Below are 21363 nucleotides of genomic sequence, written 5' to 3'. Positions count from 1 at the left end.
GCTGTCTCTTTAAATAAAAGAAGACAAGACTTTAATTCGTGCTAATAGAATCGTTAAAGATTTGAAGGACAGTATAAATATACTAAATGTTTTCTCTTTTTCAGCATTGTTCACTTTACCCTGGCGGCTCTTTGATGCTTCTGAAATAGGAATAGATTTTTCTTTTTACTGCATATGTACTCCTTTTGCCAAAATACAGAATTGAATTTTGCATATTCAGGGGAAATGAAGAAAGTTTCACTGAGTAGTGAAAAATATACAATCGTATCGTAAAATCTGTTATTTAAAGAAACTACTTACTTAGGAATTTTCATGAAATTATCTACATTTAGAAGCTTTTTATTTTGGCTTCTCGCTGAATTTTGAATGTGTCAACTATATGTTTTTGTTTTTGGTTAGGTATCGCATCAAAGATAAGGCAGACAGAGCAACTGTAGAACAGGTACAATTTAAATGTGTTGCAAACTCTTCTTTTTAATTAGCGTTTCTTTTCTCTTTGAATTGTAGTTTGCTTTTATCCTTTTTGCTTAATGCTAATGTTACCTAAAATTAGTCCTATATACAATTACTCCTTTTTATAGTTTTGAGTTTAGAGACATATTTTGCTTTTATAGGACTATTGGATGAATTAGGGTCATAGTCCTTCAGTGGCCTTGCAGAGCCACCATGCAATGCTTTCCCTTCTTGGAGAGATTATCAGACCAGCAGTCTTTTAGAAAAGGTCCGCAGGAATCTTGTGAGCTTTCCCAGAAGATAGGTAGGGTATCTGCCACAAAGCAGAAAGTGTGGGTGTGAAAGAGAGAGGGGCGGATAAGGTCTTCAAATTTCCAATTAGGAATCCTTTGTTTAGAAATTATGCTTGTTTTATTCTTTCTATTCAAGAATGGGGAAAAATTGACCCCTAATTTTCCCACATTCAGAAGAATGTGATTGAATATTAGCTTTGGCCCAGATTTTTGATGTGAAGAAAGTGATAAAAAGAGTCAAAACATTTGCCTCTGCCACCTACCACTCCTCTCCACCCCCAACCCCCACCCCCATATACACAAACACATGTTCTGAATTCCACCGTTAGACAGAAGCCGGGTCTGGGGTCTGTGTCTTCATTGTCCTCTAGTTTACTTTGTGATTTATTTCTGTAATTGAAAACAAAGTATGGTTCACCTCAGAAAAATGAGATAACCTTAAGTTTCAAAGACCCTACATAAGTTTAGGGTTATTTTTGGCAGGACATTCTTTTTCTCTTTCAAAATTAATTTTGAATGATAGAGTACACAGCTTGAGTCTTCAGCTGTCTGTGTAAAATATATGCTTGTGTATACATTTATCATTTCTCTTTCCTTGTTTTGTTCTTAAGCCATTTAGTTTGTTACTTCTTCCTATCCCCTTACTTGTCTGACTACTAACTTTGCAGAAGTGCAGTTCTGTACCTAGAGACCCATACTCAGCCAGCTGACTTCCCCTCTTTGCTTACCTGTGCAGTAGAGAAGGAATGGAAACTAGTGCCTTTACATTCTTCTGTAGTTGCAATGGTTGTGATTTGGCTTTTAGTCTTGTAGTCTTCCCAGGTGGTTTTGTTTATATTAACCTTAGGTTTCTAGTGTGACCCCAGCCACTTCATTGAAGGTGGACCCTAAAGTATAGTTGGGTTTGGCTAGTTTATAATACTGTCTCACCCCATGGGGGCTAGAGGGCCTGCCTGAGCCACAAGGAGTTATTGTTTGGTATCCTTAGAAATTGCATACAAATATTTGGCTGCTCTAGTTTCAGAGATGAACAAGAACAGCCTTTAAATTCACTGCCTTCTGTTTGTTAGAGAAGGCTTTGAAATCCTTTTTTCTCAAGATTGATTACTCTGGCTTGAAGCAGACTCTTGCCGTGATTTACTCATCTGTAATGGCAGGGGTCTGCAGACTCTTGAAAGGGCCAGCTAGTAAATAGATGCGAGCATTGTGGCTCACATAGAATTTGTTTTTTGTTGTTTTCTTTCCAAAGCAATCCTTTAAAAGTGTAAAACCCATTCTTAGCTTGCAGGCTAAGGAAAAATAAGCTGTGGCCTGATTTGGTCCCTGGGCCAGAGAATGCTGACCCTTGATTTAAAGCTGCCTGTCCATGGCAGTAGCCACTGGGCACTTGAGAAGTGGCTAGTGTGAATTGAATGTGCTGTAAATGCAAAAGACACACCGGAGTTTGCAGACTTAGTGTCAGAAACAAGGACTATCTCACTGATGACTTTTTATATTGATACAGGTTGAAACGATAGTGTTTTAGATATTTTGAGTTAAATAAAATATATTAAGATAATTTCACCTGATTCTTTTTACTCAGTGTAGTGACTAGAACATGTAATACTATTTATGTAGTCTGCGTTATATTTCTATTAGCTAATAGCCTAGAGTTCATTTCTGTTTCCCGTGGACTTGGTAGCCTTTGAATTCCATGACTGGATGAACCTGTTAGTTGGTTACCTTTGGTTCCTTTGGCCTTTACCTGACATTTTACTGATTAACAATTAGAGTGAATAAAAGCGCCAAATAGTGACTCTCATTTAGTCAACCAGGATAGCATAATACAGTTAAGCTCTGCTGTTTATTAATTGCCACAGATTTTAATGAGGAAAATTTGGTACTATCTTTTGGAACTTTTTAATTTTTGCCTTTCTTTTTAGGTGTTGGATCCCAGAACAAGAATGATTTTATTCAAGATGTTGACTAGAGGAATCATAACAGAGATAAATGGCTGCATTAGCACAGGAAAAGAAGTGAGCTCTTCTTTGGATGATTGAATATTTAGTTTTCTTATTTCAGATACCAAATGAAACTATGGCACTTAGTACTAAATTATGCCTTTAAGAAGAAAGAAAAACAAAGTCATACACATTAATATTTATGGTTAGAGAGGAAATTGTACATATAACTATGCCCTTTCACTACCACTGCTGCATTGTGTCATGGAGTCTAACTAGTTGTGCCCAGTAGTAAGGCAGATGGTCAGATTATTACAGGCTTGAGTTCTAATCAAATAAATTACTCATGGGGCCAGGGGCTTATGGTATGTTTCTATGAGTCAGCAAGTCTTTCTTATTTTTTTTTCTTTACATATGGATATACTGCCTTCTGTTTGTTAGAGAAGACTTTGAAATCCTTTTGACTCAAAATTGAGTACTCTGGCTTGAAGGAAACCCTTACTGTGATTTACTCATCTATAATGGCAGGGGTCTGTAGACCCTTGAAAGTGTAAAACCCATTCTGCTGGAAGCAATTCTCAGTAAAATTCAACTTATAAAACATTGGATTTTTAATTTTTTTTTAAACAGGGCCTTAACAGAGTCTTTTTTTTTTCTTTTTTTTTTTTAATACAGTCTCCCAGGCTAGAGTATAGTGGCATGTTCTCAGCTCACTACAACCTCTGCCTCTCAGGTACTAGCAATTTTCCTGCCTCAGCCTCCCGAGTAGCTGGGACTACCGGCATGCACCACCACACCCAGCTAATTTTTGTATTTGTAGTAGAGGCAGGGTTTTGCCATGTTGACCAGGCTGGTCTCAAATTTTTGGCCTAAAGGATTCACCCGCCTTGGCATCCCAAAGTGCTGGTATTACAGGCATGAGCCTCTGTGCCTGGCCTGAATCACTGGATTTAAGAATGTCGTTATGGCAGTAAAAGGCAAAATTGACAAATGGGACCTAATTAAATTAAAGAGCTTCTGCACAGCGAAAGAAACTACCATCAGAGAGAACAGGCAACCTACAGAATGGGAGAAAATTTTTGCAATCTACCCGTCTGACAAAGGGCTAATATCCAGAATCTACAAAGAACTTAAACAAATTTACAAGAAAAAGTCAAACAACCCCATCAAAAAGTGGGCGAAGGATATGAACAGACACTTCTCAAAAGAAGACATTTATGTAACCAACAAACACATGAAAAAATGCTCATCATCACTGGCCATCAGATGAATGCAAATCAAAACCACAATGAGATACCATCTCACACCAGTTAGAATGGCAATCATTAAAAAGTCAGGAAACAACAGGTGCTGGAGAGGATGTGGAGAAATAGGAACACTTTTACACTGTTGGTGGGACTGTAAACTAGTTCAACCATTGTGGAAGACAGTGTGGCGATTCCTCAAGGATCTAGAACTAGAAATACCATTTGACCCAGCCATCCCATTACTGGGTATATACCCAAAGGATTATAAATCATGCTGCTATAAAGATACATGCACATGTATGTTTATTGTGGCACTATTCACAATAGCAAAGACTTGGAACCAACCCAAATGTCCATCAGTGATAGACTGGATTAAGAAAATGTGGCACATATACACCATGGAATACTATGCAGCCATAAAAAAGGATGAGTTCATGTCCTTTGTAGGGACATGGATGAAGCCGGAAACCATCATTCTCAGCAGACTATCGCAAGGACAGAAAACCAAACACCGCATGTTCTCACTCATAGGTGGGAATTAAACAATGAGAACACTTGGACACAGGAAGGGGAACATCACACACTAGGGCCTGTCGTGGGGTGGGGAGACAGGGGAGGGATAGCATTAGGAGATATACCTAATGTAAATGATGAGTTAATGGGTGCAGCACACCAACATAGCACATGGATACATATGTAACAAACCTGCACGTTGTGCATGTGTACCCTAGAACTTAAAGTATGATTAAAAAAAAAAAAGGTCTTTAATTATTTTGCATATACTTGAGATATAAAAAAGTTTGAAACCACTTCTCACCTATATTTAAATTGGATTTTACTGTACAGTCTTGCATTGCTTAATGAAGGGAATTCTTTCTGAGAAATCCATCAGGCAAATTTGTCATTATGTGAAGAACATTATAGAGTGTACTTACACAAACCTAGATAGTATAGCCTGTTGCACTCTCAGGCTATATGGTAGTTCCCAATCTGTATAACAGGTTTCTGTACTGAATACTGGAGTAATTGCAGCACAATGGTAAATATTTATCTAGACATATAAAAAGTACAGTAAAAATACCTGTTATAATCTTATGGGATCGTCTCATAAATACAGTCAGCCACCTGTCAGTGACTAAAATGTTATGTGGTACATGACTGTATTTGTATATTGGAGCTATATTTACTGTCTTTTGATGTAATGTTTTATATTTTAATTCGCATCTTCAGAAGACAGTGGTATTCCTTAATGCATGTTATTTCAGTTCACTTGACTTCTGAGGTTAGAATCAAATATATTGAAAAAGTAGTTATTTAATGTAAACTTCATTTTTGTTTTTGACTTAAAATAGGCTAATGTATACCATGCTAGCACAGCAGATGGAGAGAGCAGAGCAATCAAAATTTATAAAACTTCTATTTTGGTGTTCAAAGATCGGGATAAATATGTAAGTGGGGAATTCAGGTAAGTTCAGATTTTTCCCTCCAGTTGGTTTAATTTCTGTTTCCTAAAACATTAAGACAATAATGGAATACTTGAAATAATAAATATTTTTCTTATTCAAGATTTCGTCATGGCTATTGTAAAGGAAACCCTAGGAAAATGGTGAAAACTTGGGCAGAAAAAGAAATGAGGAACTTAATCAGGTGACTGTCTGGGATGTGTGTATGTCTGTCCTGTGCCCTGCACATGAACATCAGTCCTTCCTCCCAGCAGATCCCAGTGTGGTTCTGCCCAAATGCAGGGACTTGTTAGGGCCTTCATTTCTATTAGGTCTGCTGAAGTAAGCACAAGAAACACATTTCTGGACAAATAGAGATTGTTTCCTATTCTGTTGTTTTCTATTCTGAGAATCCATTGCAGAAGAATACTGCTACAATTCATATTTATTCCACAAAGCTAGGTCATTTGGAAGGCCTCGTAAGCCATTGAAAACATTTGCAATTTATACTGAGGACAATAAGGAACTGTTAAAGGATTTTAGCAGGAAAGTGACACAATCAGGTGGTTATAATGCTCTGTCATGTTTCATAGGTATTGCAGTTTTGGGCTAATCTTGGTTAGGTTGTGAACTCTTTGTTTGTCGTGGCTTCCTTTTCTTATTTCAGTCCAGTTTTGGACACTTTTATATATTCTTTGTTTGCACTAAGACCTTTTTATCAGGTAAAGGCCTCATCTAGTTGAGATCAAGTTTTCTGAAAATTATGGAGTTTTTAAAAATGTCTTATAACTTTTTATATGCTATACACAGGTGACACATTGGATAGTGTAATATTGAGTAAGTACTACTCGTTTTGAAAGTCTTTTGTGTTCAACAAGCTATTAGGTGTGAGTCCAACTATTTTTATTAAGCATTTTTCAGGCTAATCAACTCACATTGTGGACATATCTCCTTTATTTCCTCCATTGTAAGATGCACATTTTTTTTCAGTTTAACATCTCTGGAATTGCTTTGGCTATTATAGGTTATGGGATGTAATAGTCGAGTTGCTAGTGTTTTGTCATTCTCAGTGGTACATAATGGTGCCAGTTAACATTATCTTAGAGTTTATGAAATATTATAATACAGTTGAGAGGCCTTGGTGCTATTTCTTAACAGCCATATTAATTTTGTGACCTGCAGTTGTAATTTATTTAGATGCCTTTTCAACTTTTCAGCTGTCCTTTTATTTGTTACAATGTCACAGGCTAAACACAGCAGAGATACCGTGTCCAGAACCAATAATGCTAAGAAGTCATGTTCTTGTCATGAGTTTCATCGGTAAAGATGACGTGTAAGTATGTGGAAGCCCTAATAATTGCATTCTGAGAACTGTATTTTTAAGTTCTTTGAGTTTATCCACTGTGAATATTTCCCATTTGAATAACTTCTTTTATGAATCTTTCCCACTATATTAGTGAATACATGTTATCAATGTATTCTAGCTTTTCAAGTCTGAAAATGCTTCAGAATGAGGAGCAAGTTAGTCCTATGTTGGAGGGTGGTCTTAGACAGTGTGTTGGGAAAGCATCTATTTGCTGGTACCTTCTTGGTTTATCTGCAGTGAGGCAGATTGTCCCACGTGCAGCTCACATGATGAGTTGTAGAAGAGAAAGGCATGTAACAGTATAGTAAGAAGCAAGAAAACTTGTTCTTGGTCATTTTTTTTTCTTTTTGAGACGGAGTCTTGCTCTGTCGCCCAGGCTGGGGTGCAGTGGCCGGATCTCAGCTCACTGCAAGCTCTGCCTCCCGGGTTCATACCATTCTCCTGCCTCAGCCTCCTAAGTAGCTGGGACTACAGGCGCCCGCCACCTCGCCCGGCTAGTTTTTTTGTATGTTTTAGTAGAGACGGGGTTTCACCATGTTAGCCAGGATGGTCTCGATCTCCTGACCTCGTGATCCGCCCGTCTCGGCCTCCCAAAGTGCTGGGATTACAGGCTTGAGCCACCATGCCCGGCTGTTCTTGGTCATTTTGTCTTAGTTCATTTTCTTTTCATTCAAGGCCTGCACCACTCTTGAAAAATGTCCAGTTATCAGAATCCAAGGCTCGGGAGTTGTACCTGCAGGTCATTCAATACATGAGAAGAATGTATCAGGATGCCAGACTCGTCCATGCAGATCTCAGTGAATTTAACATGCTGTGAGTGTATTTTGTCTCTTAAGAACTGCCTGTAAGTTGTTTTGTGTCCTTTAAAATGATAAATGACAAACAAAATCCCACTCCAAGAAGTCACACTAACATCTGAAGTTTTATTGTTGGCTTCCAAATGGCATAAGATAGGATTCCTTTTTTCAGTGACCTTAGTCACAGAATTGACCGCTTGGATCATTAACAGTGAATGGACTTTGGAAATTCTCCCAGCTTTCATCTGTTAGTCAGGATGGCCTCATCTTATCTACCTTGGTCATTTTGTGAATTACTTCCCTTGCTCTTAAGAGTAGAATTTATTTTAAACAAAAAACAGTAAAGTAGTACCATCCCACAGCTTCTGTGTCTCTGGCCATAGGTACCACGCTGGAGGCGTGTATATCATTGACGTTTCTCAGTCTGTGGAGCACGACCACCCACATGCCTTGGAGTTCTTGAGAAAGGATTGCACCAACGTCAATGGTGAGTAGAAACGGGAATTTTCGAAACAGCTCGTTGGTCTGTTTTGGTTTTGTACTCAGTTAAGCTGTTGGCATAAAATGTTCTCACTAAATTGTTTGGTGCAGTGACGCTTAAACCATTTGTGGGGAGATGGTATGTAGTTTTATCTCCTTGTTTCTCTATAAGGTAGTTGGAATACTAACCTTTTTCCTCATAAAAGCTATCAACGTTTTTCCTTCTGACAGATTTCTTTCTGAAGCACAGTGTTGCCGTCATGACTGTGCGGGAGCTCTTTGAATTTGTCACAGATCCATCCATTACACATGAGAACATGGATGCTTATCTCTCAAAGGTAAGACAGGGAGAGGAAGGAGGAATAAAAAATAGCAGTACAGGTTCAGTATCTCTTACCTCAAGTGCTTGGGACCAGAAGTGTTTCAGATTTTGAATTTTTTCCAATTTTGAAATATTTGCCTTGTACTTACCCTAGTTGAGCATCCGAAATACCAAAATCCAAAATCGTCACTGCTCCATTTGGCATTTCATTTGAACATCATGTTGGTGCTCAAAAAGTTTTGGATTTTGGAGTATTTTAGATTTTTGATTTTTGGATTTGGGATGCTAACCAGTAATTGCATTTGCTTGACACTTCTGAGGGACCCAGATTGCATAGTGTAGTTTATTCATTTTGACAGCTTCCTGACACCTTTTCCTTCTTACTTAACAGATGAAGAATCAAAAATATAGCAAAACAGCCAACAGCCAATGGTAAAGCCAGGTTTTTTTTTGTTTTTTTTTTTTCCCTTTCCTCTCCTGAGTCAACTTGATAGCCAAGGTTTTTTTACTTTAATTATCTGGCAAGATTACATAGACTGTCAAAGTTTGTGAAAGTTTAGTAAGAAAACTGTCAGTTTTTTGGTCATTAATTCTTTTCCCTTGTTTCTCAGAGGCCTTTCTTTTTCTTTCTTTTTCTTTTTTCTTTTCTTCCTTTTTTTTTTTTTTTTTTTTTGAGACAGGATTCCGCTCTGTCACGGAGGCTGGAACATGGTGGCAAAATCTTGGCTCACTGCAACCTCTGCCCCGCAGGGTCAAGTGATCCTCCCAGCTCTGCCTCTGAGTACCTGGGACTATGGACACATGCCACCACACCCAGCTAATTTTTGTATTTTTTGTAGAGACAGGGTTTCATCATGTTGTCCAGGCTAGTTTTGAAATCTTGGCCTCAGGTGATCCACCTGCCTCAGCCTCCCAAAGTGCTGGGATTACAGGTGTGAACCACAACTCCCGGCCTCAGAGGCTTTTCTGAATATATAATTTTTTAGAATTCTGGTAAAAGACATAATATAAAAATTTATTGCTTTAACCATTTGAATGTATGGTTCAGTGGCATTAAGTACATTCACATTGTTGTACAAACTATCACCACAATCTGTCTCCACACCTGTTGCATCATCCCAGAGGGATACTCTGTACCCATTAAGTAACAACTTCCCATCCTCCAGCAATCACCATTCTACTTTCTGTCTTTGTGAATTCACCTACTCTAGGTACCTCTTATAAGTGGAATCATATAGTATTTGTCTTTTTGTGTTTGACTTATATCACTTAGTATGATAAGGTTCATCCATGTTGTAGCATGTGACAGGATTTCTTCTTCTTTTTTTGTTTGAGACAGGGTCTCACTCTGTTACCCAGGCTGGAGTGCAGCGGTGCAATCTTGGCTCACTGCAACCTCCACCTTCGGGTTCAAGCGATTCTACCACCTCGGCCTCCCCGAGTAGCTGGGACTACAGGTGCAAGTCACTACACCCAGCTGATTTGTGTACTTTTGGTAGAGATGGGGTTTCACCATGTTGGCTAGGCTGGTCTTGAACTCCCGGTCTCTAGTGATCTGCCTGCCTCGGCCTCCCGAAGTGCTGGGATTACAGACATGAGCCTACCGTGCCCAGCCTAGGATTTCTTCTTTTAAGGCTGAATAATAGTCCAGTGTATGTATATACTACATTTTGTTTATCCTTTCATCTGTGGATGGACATACAGGTTGCTTATACCTTCTGGCTATTCTGAATAATGCTGCTATGAACATGGATGTATAAATATCTCTTCAAGACCCTGCTTTTAGTTCTTCTGAATATACACCCAGAGGCAGAGTTGCTGGATCAAGTGGTATTTCTATTTTCAAGTTTCTAAGGAACCCACCATACTGTTTACTATAGCGGCTGCACCATTTTACATTATCACCAGCAGTGCTCAAGGGTGTTAATCGCTCCACATCCTCACCAGCACTTATTAATCTCCACATCCTCACCAATACCTATTATTTTGTTTCTTATTTTGTTTTGACAATGAGAGACCCCCTAATGAGTGTGAGGTGTATGTTATTATGGTTTTGGTTTGTGATTCCCTGATTACTAGTGATGTTGAGCATCTTTTCATGTGCTTCTTGGCCATTTATATATTTTCTTTGGAGAAATGTCTTTTTTTTTTTTTTATTTAAGAGACAGGGTCTCTCTGTCACCCAATCTGTAGTACAGTGGTACAATCCTGGCTCACTACAGCCTCAACCTTCTAGACTCAAGCAGTTCCCCTGCCTCAGCTGCCTCAGCCTGCTGAGACTATAGGCGCACACCATGACACCCAGCCAGTTTTTCTTTTTCTTTTTCATTTTGTTGGGACAGGGTCTCACTGTGTTCAGTCTGGTCTTAAACTCCTGGGCTTAAGTACTTTTTCCTCTCTCGGCCTCTCAAAGTTCTGGGGTTATAGGCATGAGCCACAGTGTCCAACCCCATGTCTTTTTTTAATCGGGTTTGGGTTTTTTTTGTTGAGTTGTAGTTGTATTTTCTGGATATGTCAGATAGGTGATTTGCAAATATTTATTCCCATTCTTTGACTTGTCTTTTCACTCTGTTGATTACAAACTTTGATGCACAGAAGTTTTAAATTTTGATGCGATCCAGTTTATCTATTTTTATGTTTGTCTCTGAATCACAGTTTTGAACACATGGCATGTATGCCCCTCCATAGGTTTTCAGGTTTGTTTGTTTTTGGGACGGTGTCTCATTCTGTTGCCCAGGCTGGAGTGTAGGGGTGCAATCTCAGCTCACTGCAACCTCCACCTCCTGGATTCAAGTGATTCTCCCACCTCAGCCTCCTGAGTACTGGGATTACAGGCACCTCCCATCAAGCCCACCTAATTTTTGTATTTTTGTAGAGACAGGGTTTCACCATGTTGGCCATGGCCAGTCTCAAACTCCTGACCTCAGGTGATCCACCTGCCTCGGCCTCCCAGAGTGCTGGGATTACAGGCGTAAGTTGCCGTGCCTGGCCAGGTTTTCAGGTTTTATCCTGTCTTTTCCTCTTTTTCCATTTCCTTGTAATACCTTCCCATTTCTGCCTTTGCTCAACTTTGCTCTGCCTTGTGAACTTTAAAATTCCGGTTAGAAAGCTCTTTGGAGGGGGATTTCAGCAGAAATTGTTTTCATAGGTATAGTCTCATATAACTATAATAGGAGTAGTCACATTGTGTCACTTATTATACTAAGTTCTTAATTCTGTCACCCTCAATTGTGAACTTTTATGAAACAGGAGTTTCATGTATTGCCAAGTACCCAATATCTGGCCCATAGTAGGCAATCACATCTTTAATGGAATAAATAAGTGTGTCATTTTTATTCCTCAACTTGTTTTTCTTTTTTTTGGAAATGGAGTTTCCCTCTTGTTGCCCAGGCTGGAGTGCAATGGGGCAATCTCCGCTCACCACAACCTCCGCCTCCTGGGTTCAAGCGATTTTCCTGCCTCAGCCTCCCGAGTAGCTGGGATTACAGGCATGCGCCACCATGCCCAGCTAATTTTGTATTTTCTATAGAGATGGGGTTTCTCCATGTTGGTCAGGCTGGTCTTGAACTCCCGACCTCAGGTGATCCACCCACCTCGGCCTCCCAAAGTGCCGGGATCATAAGTGTGAGCCACTGTGCCCGGCCTCTTTTTTTTTTTTGACGAAGTTTCACTCTTGTCACCCAGGCTAGAGTGCAGTGTGCAATTTCGGTTCACTATAATCTCCATCTCCTGGGTTAAAGCAGTTCTCCTGCCTCAGCCTCCCCAATAGCTGGGATTACAGGAGCCCACCACCACTCCTGGCTAATTGTGTGTGTATGTGTATGTGTGTGTTTTGAGATGGAGTCTCACTCTGTAACCCAGGCTGGAGTGCAGTGGCACGATCATGGCTCACCACAACCTCCACTTCCTGGGTTCAAGCGATTGTCCTGCCTCAGCCTCCCGAATAACTGGGATTACAGGTGCGTGCCAGCATGCCTGGCTAATTTTTGTATTTTTTAGTAGAGACGGGGTTTCGCCATGTTGGCCAGGCTGGTCTCGAACTCCCAACCTCGTGGTCTGCCCGCCTCAGCCTCCCCAAAGTGCTGGGGTTACAGGCGTGAGCCACTGCACCTGGCCTAATTTTTGTATTTTTAGTAGAGATGGGGTTTCACCATATTGCCCAGGCTGGTCATAAACTCTTGATCTCAGGTGATCTGCCGGCCTCAGCCTCCCAGAGTGCTGAGATGAGAGGCGTGAGCCACCGCGCCCGGGTAAGCACTGATTTTCATGTCTAAACTTAAAAAAAAAAACTCTGCTCCCACAATTTTTTCCTTTCTTCTATATAGAGAAGAGAACAGACACTCAGTTTTACAAACCAAAAGAACCCTTTGGAATCTTTGTCACCCTCGTTTCAGTCATTGTTTGCTCAGAGAGCTTCTTTGGTGGTTTATACTGCAGCAGCAATAGAGTTGTATATTCAGGATTTACAGCCAGCCAGCCTTCTTTGCAATTCCCTTTGCCCACTGCTCAGGATTTAAGGAATGGTTCTTTCATTCTTTAGGTCTCTGTATTCCTTTAGTAAATGCTAAAGCTTTTACTAAATGCAAAAACTAATTATTTAAATTTAGTAAAAGTACCATAACTTTTGAAAAAGGGGAAGCTAGGGATTCCCCAGACTAGAAGAGCTTGATTTATTGTTACTTTTGGGTTGATGGCAGCCTTTTTGGTGAGGTCTGTGCTAGAAAGGTAACTTATACCATTAGAACTCACTAAATGCTTTCATAAGTGTGAGGAGGTAATACTTATAAAGACTGCAACAAGTTTATACCAAAACTGGAACATGGATATGTTTTCTGCAGTTGGAATGTAAAAGAAAGTCATTTTTATTTTCTTTCCAAGGCCATGGAAATAGCATCTCAAAGGACCAAGGAGGAAAGGTCTAGCCAAGATCATGTGGATGAAGAGGTAGAATTTATTATCTGTTCACAGCCTTTGGAAACACTTGTGTTTTGAGGTTTTTTTGTTTGTTTGTTTTATGTTGCTAGAGCATAAACTTGATTTAAATACATAAGCAGCTTTTTCAAATGATGGTAATATTTCCTTGAGATGTATTATGGTAAATGATTTAAGTGAGCCAAGTTGGATAGTTTACATTTCACTGTATTGGTCCACTCAGCAACCTGTTAGCCCATTGTCCTAGATGGAGAAAATTTTTTAAGAGCCTGTTAGAATGTAGGAGTCAAGAAGGAAAAGCCTGTTTTTAGTTTGCAAATGTGAGTTTTTAAATGAGTTAAGTATTGATTCTAGAAATGTTGTAGATTTTAAATATTATGCTTTGATAAAAATGAGTCAGGGTGTTTTTTTGTGAGGGAGCCATAGTAGCCTTTTAAAAAAATTCTCACAACTCTTAATGGTTGACTCTGAGGAGCCCTGTGTTTGTCGGCAGCTCTCCACCTTTTTCACTGCAGCAGCTGGGTATGTTTTGTAAGGCAGAGCCAGTCAGCGCTTGCCAACTGTAATTCCACCCCTTTCCCTCCTGCTCAGAAAAGCTTTTTGGAACACAAATGAAGGAGAAGTGTTATTCTAAGGATAACCTTGAATCAGCTCTAATGTTGTTTTTTTCCCCCTCCTTAAAATAAGTCATATGCAAAATTTAGTGTTCTATCATTAGTAGTGTTACTTTTGGGACACCACATCGCAGATGGGACACCAGTGTGTGCAGACAGCTTGGCTAAGCATCAGCGTTGGGGATGAATGAATATATAGATTCCCCTGTAACCTGATGAAGGAGTATGCTGTGTGAATGTGAGAAGTATATGAATAACAGTTTTGATTTTGCTTTTCCTCTCTGTTAGGTTTTTAAGCGAGCATATATTCCTAGAACCTTAAATGAAGTAAAACATTATGAGAGGGATATGGACCTAATTATGAAATTGAAGGAAGAGGACATGGCCGTGAATGCCCAACAAGATAATGTAAGTAGATTGGTTGGTGTGTAGCAAGCAGCTCTTCAAAAGTAGTAGGGGACTGTCCCAAACCTATTCGGGCCTTTTAAGTTCCCCTAATCTTAGATGTTGGCTTCTAGCAAGATGACTAACTGTGTTAACTTGTGTGCACATTGAATGTAAAGGGAATTCATTGGAATTTATGAGAGGAGGTAACACATTTGAATGAGTCCAACAAGTTATAATTGTAGAAACAAGATTCAGATACAAGTTTAGGCTATTAATGGTTATTATATGAGGTCCATTAACATATATTTCTTTAACATACATCATTCAGGAAAAATTTCTTTTTGGTAAAGGGCCAGATAGTAAATATTTCAGGCTTTGTAAGCCAAGAAACAGAATTAAGGTGATTCCGTAGGTCCTTATGTAACAAGAGAGAAAAAACTTCACCCTCAATTTGTATTCGTGAAATTAGAAATACTTTAATAATAATTGAATACACTTGTGTAATACAAGTATACTAAAGAAGAGTGCAATTATTCGATGTGGGGCAGATAATATTTGGCTTAATTGGGGCTGAAATTTTGTGTTTGCTATCTTCAAATTGATGGCAAATGTTTATCTGTAAAAACTACCAGGTAGGCTGGGCGCAGTGGCTTACACCTGTAATCCCAGCCCTTTGGGAGGCCGAGGTGGGCAGATCACTTGAGATCAGGAGTTCGAGACCAACCTGGCCAATATGGTGAAACCCCGTCTCTACTAAAACTACAAAAATTAGCCAGGCATGGTGGCGTGCTCCTGTAATCCCAGCTACTGGGGAGGCTGAGGCATGAGAATCACTTGAACGTGGGAGGCGGAGGCTGCAGTGAGCTGAGATTGCACCATTGAACTTTAGCCTGGGCTATAGAGCAGGACTGTCTCTCAAAAAAAAAAAAAAAAAGGCTGGGTATGGAGGCTCACGCCTGTAATCCCAGCACTTTGGGAGGCCGATGTGGGTGGATCAGCTGAAGTCAGGAGTTCGAGACCAGCCTGGCCAACATGGTAAAACCTCGTCTCTACTAAAAATACAAAAATTAGCTGGGCATTGTGGCGGGCGCCTGTAATCCCAGCTGCTCAGGAGGCTGAGACAGGAGAAACTCCTGAACCCTGGTGGCAGAGGTTGCAGTGAGCCAAGATCATGTCACTGCACTCCAGCCTGGGCGACAAAGCAAGACTCTGTCTCAAAAAAAAAAAAAAAAAAAAAAAAAGAACAACTATGAGGTGGCTGGTTGGATTTGGCCAGTAGATCTGGTAGACAGAAATAATATAAACTTTCTGTGTTACAGTGAGATTAATTTTAGATACCTTTGTATAATCATAGGAGATGTTATTTAACCCACATTGTTCTTAGTAGTACAATATGCATATTTCATTGTCTAGTTTTATGTTGATCCTTATTTTTTTTTCCTTTTGGTTATAAGATTCTATACCAAACTGTCACTGGATTGAAGAAAGATTTGTCAGGAGTTCAGAAGGTATGAAGAACATGTATTACTGTTCGTTTATGTGAAAACACTTATAAAGGATATAAAACTCTAGTCATATTATTTGTTTTTATTATTTAATATTATTAGAACTAAATTAATGCTATTTTATATTGTTAAAATTTTATAGTTGCTTTCAAAGTCTGTGGACATCTTCAGAAATGCCATTTTTATGTTCTTTCTAAACATAGCACTGAAATTTGGAAATTATTTTTCTTTCTGTCTCTGAATTGTTCTGTAATTGCAGGTGAGGTATTTATCTTTTTGTATTCTAGTTGTCATTTGTGGAGTTATTAATGATAGCCATTGTGCTTCTTGATGGTTTTTACAACCAGCTTAGGAAAACTGTGGAATGTGGTCTCCTACCAGGATATTACTTGTTAAAGAACAATCTCATGAGTTCAGCAATCCTGCTGTGCTGGATTCCTGTAATGTTCTTTTTTCTTAAAACAATCTTGTTTTGTTTTACATTTTAGAAGGACAGGGATTAAGTAATTCTAACTTAGGCAGTCATAAAAGCAGTCTTTATTTCTTCAAATCTTCCTAATTGAAGACTTAAAGGATCACAGTTTGCTTTCTTAAAATCATGTCTTTTCTGTGGAAAGAATTGAATTAGGGGAATTCTGGTATTTTGCATTTCTGAGTTATAATAACAGGTGTCATAAGGAAGTTATGCTTTGGATTCCAGAGCATGAAGATTTTATTGCAGCAAGCTAGAAAATCTTGTACAATTGACTTCTAAAGATCTGTTTTTTTCCTTATAAAAAGGAAACCTCACTCTTAAAAACTGCTGGGAAGCACTGTATTAGACAACTGCTAAATTTCAGGAAGTAGTGAAAATTTCTCTTCTTTGAATATTGTTTTCCCTCTCAATTGGATTAGTTTATTGCTAGAAATGTGGTTCACAGGAAAACAGCTGTGAAGTTATCCGTATAAATCTTTATTTTCTACCTCTATGTATATTTCGCCTCCTTCCCAGTCCCAACTAAATGCCCCTGATGAGCTGAAAGAAGCAGACGGTTTTGTCGTTGGTCTAGGTCACGCAGTAAAGCCCTGGTTCCTTCATTTGGGTGTGTTCTTGAGCCTTACTTGGAGTGGCTACTTTCATATTTCCCTCCTGATGTTCATTCTGGTGTTTTAATGTTTCAGTACAGGATGTTAGTTTTTAACATGTATTTGCGAGCCTAAAATCTGAATTCTGGCATTAACACATTTAGCAACAACACATAACTTGGTTTATGTGTTGTTTAGAATTACATGGTTTAGAATAACATGGTTCTTTAATAATTTCAAGGTCCCTGCACTCCTAGAAAATCAAGTGGAGGAAAGGACTTGTTCTGATTCAGAAGATACTGGAAGCTCTGAGTGCTCTGACACAGACTCTGAAGAGCAGGGAGACCATGCCCGCCCCAAGAAACACACCACGGGCCCTGACGTTGATAAAAAAGTAAGCAATGAGATACATTCCCCATTTCTTTAGTGTGGGAGCACAGCGGCTTTTGTTTCTCTTTGCTCAAGGATCTAGCTAGATTGTGATGGCTGAAAACATTATTGATAAGTACCTCTAATTACAGTTTTAATACCTAAGTGTGAACTTGACTTTTGGTGGTAACGTTATCTCAAGATTGGACTGCTCATCGGAGCACCTTGGGCATTGCCTAGAGAGAGCACGCACTAAATTCCGTACATTTCGTATGAAGTACAAGTGATGTTAGAGTTGACTCAGGGTAAATACTGAAGAGCCATTTCAGGGGGACTTATAGCCCAGCTTGATGTTTCTGGAATCTGAAAGACTGTATAATAGTCCCCGCTTCCATGCTTTCACTTTCTACTGTTTCAGTTCCCGGCAGTCAGCCTTGGTTTGCAAATATTAAATGGAAAATTCCGGAAATAAACAATTTATAAGTTTTGAATTGCTCACTGTCCTAAGTAGTGTGATGAAATTCATGCTGTCCTCCTCCATCCTGCCTGGGATGTGAATCACCACGTGGTCCAGCGTCTTCACACTGTCGACACTCCCCACCCATTAGTCATTTAGTAGTCTTCTTGGCTATCAGTTCAGCTGCTGTGATGTTGTGGTGCTTGTGTGCAAGTAACCCTTACTTTGCTTAATAATGTCCATAAATTACAAGAGTAGTGATGTTGGAAGTTCAGGTGTGCTTTAGAGAAGCCATAAAGGTCTTCCTTTAAGTGGAAAAGTGACCATTCTTGACTTAGCAAGGAACTCATGCCTGTAATCCTAGCACTTTCGGAGGCCAAGGAGGGCAGATCACTCCAGACCAGTCTGGGCAACAGAGTGATACCCTGTCTGTTAAAACATTGGTGATGAGCACCTGTGGTCCCAGATACTTGGGAGGTTAAGGCAAGAGGATCCCTTGAGCCCAGAAGTTTGAGGTTCTAGTGAGCTGATCATGCCACTGCACACCAGCCTGGGTGACAGAGTGAGATTCTGTCTCAAAAAAATAAATAAGAAAAGGAAAAGAATCATATGCTGAAGTTGCTGAGATCTATGATGAGAATCTTTTATCCGTGACACTGTGGAGAAGGAAAAAGATGTTTGTGCTGGTTTTGCTATCTCACCCCAAACTGCAAAAGTTAGGGCCATAGTATGTGATAAGTGCTTAGTTAAGATGGAAAAGGCATTACATTTGTGGGTGAAAGATGTAAACAAAAACATCTTCCAGTTGACCACACCATGTTGCACCGGAAAGCATTGAGCCTATACGAAGGTTTCAAAGGTTTCAGCAAGAGTTCCCCTGAAATGAGTGACACCAGGCCATTTACTGTAAGGAACAGTTAAACAGATTCAGGAATAGGTTTGGACTAAAAAACAGAAAAATTACCAGAGAGGCTGCATCTGCCAATGAATAAGCTACTGTCACATGAGTATGATACTGTGGGATATTTTGAGAATGAGAAAGACCACATTCAAATAACTTTTATTATAGTATATTGTTACTATTCTATTATTAGTTATTATCTCTTACTGTGCCTAATTTATAAATTAAACCTCATCATAGGTATGTATATATAGGAAGAAACATAGTATATATAGGGTTTGGCACTATCCACTGTTTTAAGCATCCACTGGGGGTCTTGGAACATATATCCCCCATGGATAAGAAGGGACTCTTGTATTTCTTTAATTGCTAGCCATAGACATAAGAGACACTGCTGACTGAATGCTATGTAACTATAATTATTCCATCTTAGTCGAATCCTTTAAACCATATACAATGTGGGTCCCAAGACTTCTGAGGGACATACTCAGCTGCTAGCATATTTTCTCGTATGTCTACTAGAAATACATGTTTTGTCTCTTTCCAATGTCTGTTTCTGTTAGAATATGGAACTTGTAAAGAAAAGTATTTGCAAACATTTAATAACATTCTTAGGGATATTTCTGTTTGGCTGTCTTCACATTTCTATTAAGGAAGCTCAAGGCCAGTTATGGTGGCTCATGCTTGTAGTCTCAGCTACTAGGGAGGTTGAGGCAAGAGGGTTGCTTGAGCCCAGGAGCTTGAGGCTGCAGTGCACAATGATCCTGCTACTGCCCTCCCGCCTGGGTGACAGAGTGAGTCCCTGTCTCTCAAAAGAACAAGCTCAAAGACAATTTTCACCCCAAGTTCTCCACCAACCCATAATCATTTTCTTTTCTTTGTTTTACATTACACTCACTTTTATTCTTCTGTGTGTATATTTTATTTAGTTATAATAATAAGAAGAATACTGCAGATGGGTGCAGTGGCTCATGCCTGTAATCTCAGCATTTTTGGAGATTGAGGTGGATGGATCACTTGAGCCCAGGAGTTCGAGACCAGCCTGAGCAATCTGGTGAAGCCCCATCTCTACCAAAAAATACCCAAAAAAACCTAGCCAGGTGTGGTGGTGTGCGCCTGTTGTCCCAGCTACCCAGGAGGCTGAGGTGGGAGGATTGCTTGAGCCCAGGAGGTGGAGGCTGAAGTGAACCATGATCATACCATTGCACTCCAGCCTGGGCGACAGAGCAAGACCCTGTCTAAAAAACAAAAAAACAAAAAACAAAAAAAATGCATACTCCAAATGAATGAAATTTGGCTTTTTTGTTTGCTTTTTACAGGAAAGAAAAAAGATGGTCAAGGAAGCCCAGAGAGAGAAAAGAAAAAACAAAATTCCTAAACATGTGAAAAAAAGAAAGGAGAAGACAGCCAAGACGAAAAAAGGCAAATAGAACGAGAACCATATTATGTACAGTCATTGTCATCAGTTACTTTTCTCGCCTGAACTCTAAGCTGCGTCTGGAAGATGGCTTATTGATTTTAACCAAATTGTCATCATGTCTGTCTGTGAAGACGGATTCAGTGTTTTCATGTAATTATGTAAAAAACTCTAAGCTCTAGAGTCTAGATCCAGTCCCTGACTCTGGTGTTGACAGAGGATTTATTTAAGCTATTATTTTAATAAAGAACTTTGTACATTTTTATTTTTATATGTTTTTCCTCTTACAAATATGTTTTCAGAAGCATGATAAATATTTAAATGTCAATATCTATAACTCTTACGTGAGTGTCCAGAGGCACTCATGGGAAAATTGGTTTTGCTTTCTTTGTACACACCAGAGACCCATCTGAGGTCATCTGATTATAAGGCCATGTTTATGTAAAGGGAATTTCACTCACAATTCAGCTGGCTGTTGATTTAATCATTCACTGCAACTCTGCCCTTGTGTATATTGGTGATCATTTGTAATGCTCTTACACTTCATCTTTAATGTTCTTTTTGGAGCTAGGACCTCTCAGTTCATCAAGTTTTTTACATTCAATCATTTGGCATATTCATTCATTCATCAAAAATTTGAGTATTTTAGTTGCTGGGGATACAGCAGAAAACAAACTAGGCAAAAATTACTACCTTTGAGTAGTTTACATTTTGATAGGAAGATAAGACATTAACCAAAATAAGTAAAAAGTGGTGTATCAGCAGATGATAAATTATATGGAGAGAAATAATGCAGAGATGAGAGGGCGCCTATTTTGCAGGAGTTTGCAGTTTAAAATAGGGTTCCTGGAAAGGCCTTACTGCGGGCCGATACTTGAGCAAATACTTGAAGAAGGTGAATCGTGTGCATAACAGGAAGGAAGAACATGCCAGGCAGAGCAACCAGCAGTTGCAAAGCCCTGAGGCAGGAGTGTACGTGACAACTTCCAGCAACAGAGCTGAGACATCATCATCAAGGGAGAAAGCAGTCGATGCAATCAGATAGTGTACGGCTGTGGGAGGGTTTTGGCAGGGAGTGATACGATCTGACTTCTGTTTTAAAAGGATTACTCTGGCCTCTGTGGAGAATCGACCAGGAAGCAAGGGTAGGAGACCCGTGGGTATGTTCATTGAAGTAAACCCAAGCAAGAGACGCTGATGGCTTGGTATAGGATGGTGGCTGACATGAGAGAAGCGGTTGCACGTTCTAAGGGAAGAGAGGAGATTGCGAGGAGTGAAGGGTGACTTCAGGGTTTCTGACCTGAGCAGCCAGTGAGATGACTGGAGCTGCCACTTCCTGTGATGGGAAAGACTGTGGGTGGGAGCAGGGTTGGGGA

At 39.6% G+C, this 21363-nt stretch overlaps 1 protein-coding gene across 1 annotated transcript in view; it reads left to right on the top strand.

Annotated features, from left to right (window-relative positions):
- RIOK1 (RIO kinase 1) overlaps nt 1-20252 on the top strand; it is a 28769-nt gene extending 8517 nt beyond the window's left edge. Inside the window, exons 5-17 of the mRNA XM_015135521.3 lie at nt 400-442; nt 2669-2761; nt 5286-5398; nt 5500-5580; nt 6622-6708; nt 7417-7554; nt 7922-8025; nt 8250-8356; nt 13219-13284; nt 14175-14294; nt 15728-15781; nt 17085-17237; nt 19890-20252. Of these exons, the coding sequence (XP_014991007.2) occupies nt 400-442; nt 2669-2761; nt 5286-5398; nt 5500-5580; nt 6622-6708; nt 7417-7554; nt 7922-8025; nt 8250-8356; nt 13219-13284; nt 14175-14294; nt 15728-15781; nt 17085-17237; nt 19890-20000 (1270 nt within the window). The 3' untranslated portion in view covers nt 20001-20252. The remainder of the gene's footprint in view (nt 1-399; nt 443-2668; nt 2762-5285; nt 5399-5499; nt 5581-6621; nt 6709-7416; nt 7555-7921; nt 8026-8249; nt 8357-13218; nt 13285-14174; nt 14295-15727; nt 15782-17084; nt 17238-19889) is intronic.
- The last annotated feature ends 1111 nt before the right edge of the window (nt 20253-21363 follow it).

Source organism: Macaca mulatta, chromosome 4 (genome assembly GCF_049350105.2).
Source record: "Macaca mulatta isolate MMU2019108-1 chromosome 4, T2T-MMU8v2.0, whole genome shotgun sequence".
In the NCBI taxonomy this organism is placed as follows: Eukaryota; Metazoa; Chordata; class Mammalia; order Primates; family Cercopithecidae; genus Macaca; species Macaca mulatta.
Note: the sequence above shows the minus strand (reverse complement) of the source record. Positions and strands in the feature narration are given on the sequence as shown.